This window comes from Musca domestica, unplaced genomic scaffold (assembly GCF_030504385.1).
Source record: "Musca domestica strain aabys unplaced genomic scaffold, Musca_domestica.polishedcontigs.V.1.1 11, whole genome shotgun sequence".
In the NCBI taxonomy this organism is placed as follows: Eukaryota; Metazoa; Arthropoda; class Insecta; order Diptera; family Muscidae; genus Musca; species Musca domestica.
In genome coordinates, this window is record NW_026712133.1 from 8,858,695 (window position 1) to 8,869,280 (window position 10,586).

General features: G+C 36.5%; 1 protein-coding gene and 1 long non-coding RNA gene across 2 annotated transcripts; one reads left to right on the forward strand and one right to left on the reverse strand.

Annotated features, from left to right (window-relative positions):
• Nucleotides 1–2,413: 2,413 nt before the first annotated feature.
• LOC131806575 (facilitated trehalose transporter Tret1-like) lies at nucleotides 2,414–6,148 on the reverse strand. Its single transcript, XM_059130854.1, has 6 exons — nucleotides 5,927–6,148; nucleotides 5,632–5,864; nucleotides 5,447–5,577; nucleotides 3,305–3,648; nucleotides 2,814–3,235; nucleotides 2,414–2,735 (listed from the first exon to the last, which is right to left on the reverse strand). The coding sequence occupies exons 1-6, from the start codon at nucleotides 5,994–5,996 to the stop codon at nucleotides 2,535–2,537; spliced, it is 1,401 nt and encodes a 466-aa protein (XP_058986837.1). The 5' UTR covers nucleotides 5,997–6,148; the 3' UTR covers nucleotides 2,414–2,534.
• A 112-nt stretch (nucleotides 6,149–6,260) lies between these two features.
• LOC131806578 (uncharacterized) lies at nucleotides 6,261–8,361 on the forward strand. The gene is made up of 3 exons (XR_009344092.1): nucleotides 6,261–6,657; nucleotides 7,871–8,005; nucleotides 8,072–8,361. It is a non-coding gene; the product is annotated as an uncharacterized LOC131806578 (long non-coding RNA).
• Nucleotides 8,362–10,586: the final 2,225 nt, after the last annotated feature.

Genomic DNA, 10,586 nt, shown 5'->3' on the forward strand with positions numbered 1-10,586 from the left:
CTAGTCCGACAGCTGTTAAAATTATTTCAGTGACAGTTCATTATATTGTTTACAAGCGTACAAAAGCATTTTGGTGAGATTTTTCCAGAAAAAAAAGTTATTCCTGATGGAATTCAAGCGTGATAGTTTGATTTCTTTATATTTGGCTGGAAAACCACAAGTCACTATCGTTAGAGCACTCCAGCATTTAAATATGAATAAATCTTTTGTGTCTCGTACCATCGCTCTTTACCGTGAAACTGGTAGCGTAGCCCGACGTCAAGGAAGGGGAAGAAAGAAACAGCAACATCAGCAGAAATGGTTCGAAAAGTTAAGAAGCGACTTGATCGAAACCCACGTCGAAGTGGTCGAAAAATGGCTCGTGAGCTGAACATATCGCAATATTCCATTCGGCAAATATTGAAAAATGAGCTCGGGATAAAGCCATTGAAATTCCAAAAAGTGCAAGAACTTATACCGAAACGGAAAGAAAATAAACCCAAAAGAGCTAAAGAGTTGCTTCGCTTGGCCGAAAGTGGTGAACTGCCGAATATGATTTTCTCCGATTGGAAAACATTCGTTGTCCAGCAGTTTGTAAACAAACAAAACCAGTAAAGAAAGTCCTAAAGTCGGGCGGGGCCGATTTTATGATACCCTACACCACTTTGCTAATTTAGTTGAGCTCCACTTAATAATTAAAAGTTTTTATGGGAGAATTCAATCATACACGCTATGATTATAATTATAATTTAAAATTCAAAGGATTAAATATGCCGAAGCATTTTCATCTTTTAAATTCGGACTTGTATTGCCCATTTGGTGCGATATTAATTTGAAATCGGATAAATATATATGGGAACTATATCCAAATCTGAACCGATCTCGATAAAATTTGGCAAAGATATTTCTGAGCTGTATTTGATATATTTCCCTGAATATCGTTGTTACGGAGTGCATATTACGGCTGTGGGTAACAAATACAATAAATCGGATGAACAATATATATGGGAGCTATAACTATATCTGAACCCATCTTCACCAAATTTGGCATACTACCTTCTAGACTAAATTCGGTCGTATGTGCCAAATTCCATCCCATTTGGACAAATATTAGACGTTTGGTGCACAATAAATTGTAAATCGGACGAAGTTATATATGGGAGCTATATCCAAATCTGAACCGATTTCGATAAAATTTGGCATACTTATTTTCAGTCCTAATTTGGTTGTATGTGCAAAATTCCATACTATTCGGGCTGATATTACACGTTTGGTGCACAATAAAAGGCAAATCGGACGAAAATTTCATCTCAATCGGATAATAAATGCGACCTGCATTTTGTTCACAAGAATACATGGACAGACGGACGGACAGACGGACTGACATGCATAAATCAACTCAGAAAGTGATTCTATGCAGATCATCAAAAGGAACTATGGGTCTATCTCGTTTCCTTTTGCCTGTTACAAACAAATGCACAAAGACATAATACCCTGACCACCTTGTGGTGTAGGGTATAATTATCGTGTTTGCTTGGCCACCAGAACTCAAGCGCCAGCCATGGTGATGTTGTGGGCAGCCATAACAGCCGATGGTCGCTCTCCGGTCGTGTTAATCGACCGTGGCATCAGAATAAATCGCTAAATTATTCTGGAGGGTGTATTACAGCGTTGGGCACGCAAACATTTTGGCCGAAGACCTTGGACATTCCAGCCAGCACGCGCCACGCAAGAATGGGTGAGGTTCCTCGCTTCATTCCCAGCGCACAATTGCCAACAAAATCTCTGGATACCAATACGTTGGAGTATTGTGTCTGGATTATTTTGGCGACGGTTTCACTGGCCGTTTGAAGGCCATAATTCGTGCCAAGGGTAACCACGAACAAATCGAAACTTATTCTAAAATTTGATGCTATTTCCGAAAATTTTTCATTTCATTCAATAAAATTTTAAATTTAAAATTACGGTGTTTGACTTGGTTACAGTTTTTATATCTCACCCTATATATATATGTATATATATATATATATATATATATATATATATATATATATATATATATATATATATATATATATATATATATATATATATATATATATATATATATATATATATATATATGTATAGAAAATGAACCCAACATATATATATATATTAATTCTACGATGGCAGTAGAAACAACATCTCCGTCAGTTTTTTTTTTAATCATTGCAGATCAGGATATAGCTCCCAAATATAAGTTAATACGAACTCCCAATAAAACCATATATTTTTTAGCGGTACAATTGCTAAACATATACAGTGGTGTAGGTAGGGTTTTCCACACAGTTATGCGTTCGTGGTACATGAAATCCACAAATTCTTAAACGTCGTAAGATTTTCACTTATTTTTCCATTGTAATCTCGCTACATTAATAAAATAAATAAGAAATAAAATTTGGTTTCCCCTCATGTCAGAGTCACACCAAACGCCATTTTTTTAATTGTTTTATTTCATATATACGTGAAAATGTACTAATTATCATACCTACAGGTCAATATCGAAAATTTGTCTAATTCCCTTCCATTGGCTTTCCTTTTGTTTCTTCCAAAAATATTGAAATGTAAAATAGACCAAAGGCGCAAATGGTGGCACAAAACCACATAGTAGCCGATAATCCAAAATAGTGCATCGAAAGGGGAAATATGCGAAGTGATATAAATGCAAACAGGCTTAGGAGGGCCAGGCAAAACGAGGATGCAATAGATCGTATCTAAAAAGACATAACGAAAATTGTTAACATTGCCAGTGGCTCCGCACAAACTCTGATTCGTTGAGTTTAATTGCTCACCTTTGAGGGTAATATTTCAACCAACACAACAACTGTCACCGATAGAATTCCAACATTAGCTATAAATATTATGAACGCCATCAATACGAGTGGCAACCAGTGGCTGTAGAATGAAAGATCGGCTTCTGTTTCCTCGGCAAAGAAAGCGTAAATTCCGAAAGCAGCCAGACCAACACCCATGCCGGAAGTTGAGACCAGCAATAACACTTTGCGTCCAAATCGGTCCACCAGAATCGTAGCCGTATATGTCCCAATGACTTGTACCACGCCGACAATTATAGTATTTACATCAGGATGCAGCTCGGACTTAATTGCGGCGAATACGCTTGACATGTAATTGACCAATGCGAAAGAGCCGCAAAACATATTCAGCAGCATTAGCACAACACCCGAACATATGGCGAACATGGATCTTTTGTTAACTGAATAGGAAATCGGAGAAATTAATTACTAATTGGTAGAGTAGTTGACAAGACAATTCGGATACTTACGAAAATCGCTGCTGCTTATACTTGCATTTTGATTCTGCTGTTGCTCAATTAACATTTTCAGATCGTCAAACTGTCGTTGGGTTTCGGCTTTGACAGAGACTTTATTATTGCATGCGATATTTTTGTAAAATAAAAATGATTTGAGAGCTTCCGCACATCGACCTTTTCGCAAAAGAAATTGTGGTGTATCGGGAAAATAAATTGCGGCTACTAAATACAGACATGGCAACGGCAAAACCACCAATGGAATTATGTGATAGTGCACGTACGAAGACACAATGAAACCAAACAGTATGCCCAAATTCAAGGAGAGCGAGAATATTGAGGTAAGTCTTCCTCGGATTCTATATGGAAAATCATCAAATGTTATAATTATAAGAATGGGTCGCTGTGTTTAGTGGGAATGATTTTGGTGCAAAATAAATTTAACTTCATCCATAGCAGTGCAAACATAGTGCAAGAACTTACACCGCAACAGAAAGAAAATTGACTCCAAAGTGCTAAAGAGTTGTTTCGCTTGGCCGAAAGTGGTGAACTGCCGAATTCGGGTTTCTCCAATGGAACACATTTGTTGTCCAGCAGCTTGTAAACAAACAAAATTATCGTGTTTACTTGCCAAATTTCCAAAAAGGCCAGCTGAAAAAGTGCACCTTCGGTTGGACACCACAACTCAAGCGCCGGCCATGATGATGGTGTGGGCCGCCATAACAGCCGATGTTCGCTGTCGTATTAATCGACTGTGGCATCAGAATAAATGCGGAATATTATCGCGAAAATATTCTGGAGGGTGTATTAAAGCCTTGTGCACGCAAATATTTTGGCCGCAGACCTTGGACATTCCAACAAGACTCAGCACGCGCCACCCAAGAATGGTTACAAATTGAGGTTCCTCGCTTCATTTCTAGCGCACAATGGCCACCAAAATCTCCGGATAGCAATCCGCTGGACTATTGTGTCTAGAGTATTTTGAAAAGCAAGGTTGGCACTAAAAAATACCAAAGTGTCAATCACCTCAAGCAAGCGCTACCGCAGATTAACATTCGGGCAGCGTGTGACGGTTTCATTGGCCGTTTGAAGGCCATAATTCGTGCCAAAGGTGACCAACCGAACAACAACAAAAAATGTAAAAATTATGGTGTCTGGCTTTGTTGCAGTTCTTTTATCTCACCCTGCATATATTATCGATCAGCGTAAAATTCTAAGACGAAGACCGTCTGGCAGGCTTTCCGTCCCTTGTAATCACGTTCAAGTCAAAACGAATTGAGATAAGAAGCTGCAAAGCCAATGCACAGATCGGTGTTTTGTCGGTATAGCTCCCATGTAACGTATAGCTCCCATGTAACGGTACCTTTCGATATTCGGCATTTTAATGACTGTAGCCAAATTTTTCAATGGAATTGTCTGAAAATCTACACCTTCTGAGTACCTTACCCCCCTGGAAGAGAATTGTTTATATAGGTCCACGATATCGAATAGCGCCCATAGCAAGGTACCCTTCGATATTCGCTGTTTGGATGATTATAGCGACATTTTTACCGGAATTGTTTCAAATTTCGTATTTAAAGTTCGTAATGGGTATTACAGTTTATGACAAAAAATTGCGTATGCAGGTTCACGTCGTTGTATGGCCCCCATATAGCGATACATCCCGATATTCGGAATTGTTTCGAATTTCGTATTTGAAATTACTACAACCTATGTCAAAAAATTGCGTATGCAGGTTCACGTCTTCGTATAGCACCCATATAAATGCATCTCCCTTCTTGTTTTTTGTTCTTGTTTTTTTTCAGCTTTCTTTTTCAAACAACAATTATTCATTTGTGAAAACTATACAATATGGCTTTACGTAGGAGTAGGACAAGGGTTCCAATACATCTCATAAACTCCTCCGGCATATTTTTCAGGTATTGTGTTATTTACTTTGAGCCTCAATTGCAGAAACAATCATAACTCCCGGCATTGTGTGAAAATTAACAAAATGAACTTTGTACTATACTTTATGTATATGCGTATTTTCATTTTAATGTGTGGCTATATACGATTTTCTAGCTACTCCTTGAAATTGAGCATTTTAGGAATATTTGCTCTGCATTTGATTCTTATTATTATACTATCATCATCAACATCATAGTTTATACTTACAATGGATCCGCAATCTCACTAATAAATATTGGTATGACTATAAACACTCCTCCGCCCGTTAAGCCACCACATATTCGTGCCGCATACAGGTATTCGACAGATTCGGCAAAGTACAAAAGCATCCACAGGCACTTAAAATTTCCGATTTAGAACATATGCAAGTAATGTAAATGGGTTATACATACCATATGAGGAATTGCTAATCCATATATAGCTGCTTTACGTCCCCAACGGTCGAATATCAAAAGAAAAGTGATATTTCCTATTACTCCGCCCACACTTATTAATGCTCCAATCCATGATGACTCATCTACGTTGACGGTGAAATCAATCGGAGTATCAGTAGGCGATTGTAATTTGGGCAACATGGGCGACAGCCAGCCCAGTCCAATTCCATGAGCTAGTGAAATCATGGTTACTACTCGAAAATAAAAACTCAACATAACTTCGTCATATGCACACCCTGTATTCTCTACAAACCGCTCAAGGATGCCAACAACTGACGCCTATATTCCTCTTTGAAAATCCCGCTGTTGATGAACATTTTCATTTCATTTATTCCTTGAATACGATTCTATTCAAATTCGTGTTTTTTAGTATTTTTTTTTATTATATTTATATGCGGTGAAAATAGTTAACAGAATACAATTCGAAACAATATTTTTGCCGTTGACATCGCCGGAGATTCGAGATCGCGAACGTGCTTCATCACCTTTCCATTGAAATAAGTGACGGATTTCTATGGGAAATTCACAAAGAGCTTTATTTTGTTATCACGCCTAAATTTTTATTAGCCCGCGTTATCTGCAGATCTTCTTCAGATTTATATGTGGTGATTTTATGGGTGGTACATTCGTACATACATGCATACATTCGTAGTTATACGTACGTGCGGAGGCAGTATAAAGACACGAAAATATCTAGCATGCAGATTAAGTAAATTTATACATCATTCATAAACTCATCAAAACGTCCGACAATGTTGGTACTGCCACATTAGTGAGGAAAGGCAAATAGAAAATAGTAAACATCAAGTAAAGGTTCACATCAGTCAGAACTGACATTTAGAAGATGAAAGCTAGACTGGCATCGATGACCTGTGTGGGTGTTGATAGGACTTATTTATAACTGATTTTGATGTCATCGAAAAAATAATAATACCTCCTCAATTATTTGGAAACACTGGAAATGGATATAACTCTAAGATATATGTGATATTTGTTCCTGCTAATTTGAAACAAGGCCTTCCTACTTTACCGTTAAGATTCATACAAAAAGCGACACTTCAGTTTTTAATACATTCATATTTTGCTGGCTCTTGTACGAACTATTTTCTCTTCGTTACTTTCGTTTCAAGTTTTTGTAACAAAAAATTACGAACGGAAACGTCAGAAAAGAACGATACACATAGACAAATGAAAATATAGACAACGAAATACTCTCACCGTTCATCTTCGAAAAAAATCGGATCAGCAGATGTCGTCTATATCGTTTCAGGGGTTTGAGTGGGAATTTTGAAGTCACTCAATTCTAAAACGTTAAAAATAACAAAAACTGTAGGATATTTGTCAGTTGAAAATTGTTCCATAATAAAAGACAAGTGAAAACTATGTAGTGACATCGAAAAATATGAGAATATTCCAGTGAAATTCTTGAAAAACTATAAAATGTGTTTTCGAAGTCGAGTGGCTTAAACGCGTAAATCAGCATGTTGACTATGCAAAACATGATAAGAGCCACCTGGATAAAAAGACAAAACTAACTTTTCGTTGTCTATATCTTCATTTGTCTATGGTCTATATTTTCATTTGTCTATGCCGGTCGTACGAAGTTGTGTGTGTGTGTGTGGTTGTACAAAAAATCAAAATTTTTTGATATTTAACATGTTGTACCAACTGATTGTAATGTTTGTTGGCATGTCGCAATCCAATCAAATGTTTGATTTCAATGAAAATATAAAAAAAAATATAAATAAAAAAATATATAAAATGGAATTTCAAAAATTATAATAAATAAAGGCTATTAAGTAAATTATAGAGCACGGAATTATTTCCGGTGTCATCTTAACTCAAATGAACTCTTCGAAAAGTGAAGTTGTACAAAGAGCAAAGACATAGAAGTGTAAAGATAGGACAAGACAGAGTCAAAATATGGTAACCCTGTGGAAATACCTCTGTTCTTACGATATCATAACAACATAGTTACCAATGTTAACTGATTTAAACCGATAAGGCAATATGCAAATTTTCGGAAAGAATAGAATTTTGAAACCAAAATTTTGGATTTTTCAAATTTTTATTTGTTATCCGTTTCTGTAATTGTGGATTTTATATTAATATGTCTTTGCCATGAGCTGTTAATCTATGTATTGTAGACACAAACCATTTGCTCAAAATTCATTTTCTCTAGTCTTTACCATTTTAGGTCTTTGCAAAGAGGTTGTATACAAATTTGTATTGTTTGTGGCCGAAGCATACAACTTGACAACCCTCCAGGTTGTACCAACGGATGCGGCCGTGTGGCTTGAATTATTATGTGAAATTTACCTACAATTACACTGTGCGACAAAAATCAATTTTTTTTCAATTTTGCCATTAAATCTTGTTTTTTTTTTTTAATTTTCAGGAACACCTTGTTACTGCGCCATGACTTGTATAACGTCTAAAAGCAAATTTATGCGTAGCTGCTGTTAGGTTTGTTGGACAACATCACTTGCTGTTGTCGGTATTCTTCTACCATGCATGGGCCCCAAGATAAAATAATACAGGTAGCCGCATCACAACATCAATAAACTGTCAAAACATTTTTGGAATTCAAATTGTTTAATGAAAACTCCCATTTCTTAACAGCCTCTAAACGGCATCGGTTTAAAAAGTATGTAAAAATCAGATTATTTTTGCGGATTTTTTTTAACATTTTTGACATATCAATGTTCATAAGTGGTAATGCATCTGCCTGTATTTGTGTACCATACATGAACAAGCAAAATATTTATAGTACGTATGTCTGGTTTCATTTATAGTAAGATTTGATCTTCTTGCGAGAGAGTATCTTCACACAATAAACATAAGTATACAGTAAAGGTGAGAGCACATAAAACGCCTTTTTGGCAGGCTTAAGGTGGGAATACATAAAGCGCTTATCTGGCTGGCTTATGTCATCGGCTGGCTTCTTTGGAAATGAACAAAGGAGCCTAGGGCCAAAATCGAACTAAGTGAACCTAAAACTCCTTTGTTCATCTACGAAGAGGTCAGCCGATGACTTAAGCCAGTCAAATATGCGCTTTATGAATTTCCACCCTTAAGTCATCGGCTGGCTTCTTTGTAAAATAAATAAGGAGCGTAGGGTTATATACAAATTTTGGGGCGAAATTGAACTAATACAACTTAAAACAAAGGTTTTTAAGTTGTATTAGTTCAATTTCGCTCTGACGAGTGACGAGATCGTAAGCTCAATAGAAGAGGAACCAAAGAATTAAATAAAACATTACCATCGTTCTCCACTAATAAACAAACGTTGTTTTTATAAAAACAACAATAAAGGGATAAGCCTGACCATTTTGCAACAACAAAATACTACGGTATCCCGAACAAACAAGCCACACTGTTCTATTTGGTCGACGAAGGGGTTTTTGTTGTAACAGACAAAACCAACTTACATGGTTATGCTACTTCGTTCAGGTTGAACGAAAGCATAACAAGTGGAGAAAGATGTAAATGTTTATAAGTGCGGTTGTAAGATTTAGAAGACTTTCCAAAAGAATTTTAGTTCTATTTAATTCTTTGGTTCCTCTTCTATTGAGCTTACGATCTCGTCACTTGGGTAAAAAATGTTTTTTGTCATAGAAGTTATTTTTTAAAATAACTTCTGGGGAGAATATCCCAGACAAAAAACAAGGGAACTGATGAGGATTGGTGGCTCTTTCCGAAACCTAGGTATTCCCTGCCTTACCCCCTGGTAAACATTACCATCGTTCTCCACTAATAAACAAACGTTGTTTTTATAAAAACAACAATAAAGGGATAAGCCTGACCATTTTGCAACAACAAAATACTACGGTATCCCGAACAAACAAGCCACACTGTTCTATTTGTAGACAAGGCACGGTCGACGAAGGGGTTTTTGTTGTAACAGACAAAACCAACTTACATGGTTATGCTACTTCGTTCAGGTTGAACGAAAGCATAACAAGTGGAGAAAAATGTAAATGTTTATAAGTGCGGTTGTAAGATTTAGAAGACTTTCCAAAACCCCCTGGTAAACATTACCATCGTTCTCCACTAATAAACAAACGTTGTTTTTATAAAAACAGCAATAAAGGGATAAGCCTGACCATTTTGCAACAACAAAATACTACGGTATCCCGAACAAACAAGCCACACGGTTCTTTTTATACCCTTCACCATACGAATTATCAATTTTGAACCAAACAAAGTATATATATTTTTTTTTTTTTGATCAGCGTAAAATTCTAAGACGATGTTGCCTTGTCCGTTCGTCCATCCGTCTGTTGTAATCACGCTAGAGTCAAAACGAGTTAAGATAGGAATTTTGTCTGCATTTGAATTTCATATTTGAGACTCGTAATGGGTACTTTAACTTTGTGGGAAAATTGTCTATGTACAGAGTGAGATAAAACAAGTTAAAAAGCAGTAAGTTTGGCCGGGCCGAACTTTGAATACCCTCCACCATTTGGAACGAATTAGAAAATTTTCAAAAAATAAAATCCATTAAAAATTCAGTTAAAATCTTTAAAATATCGGAAGGTGCCGATATATGGGAACCTTTATAGACAATTACCTATCAGGGGTTAAAGTGCTCACAAAGAACTCCTTGTGTGGATTTTCAGAAAATACCATAGGAAAATATGGCTAAAATCATCAAAATACCGAATATCGGGGATACCGTTATATGGGGGATATGCGATATCGTTAACCTGTATAGAGAATTCTCTTTCAGGGGGTAAACTACTCACAAAGAACCTCTTGTGTACAATTTCAGACAATTCCGTTGAAAAATTTAACTAAAATCATCAAAATACCGCATATCGGGGATACCGTTATATGGGGAGCTAACGATATCTTGGACCTATATAGATAATTCTCTTCCAAAGTATAAAGTACCCACAAGGTACTGCTTG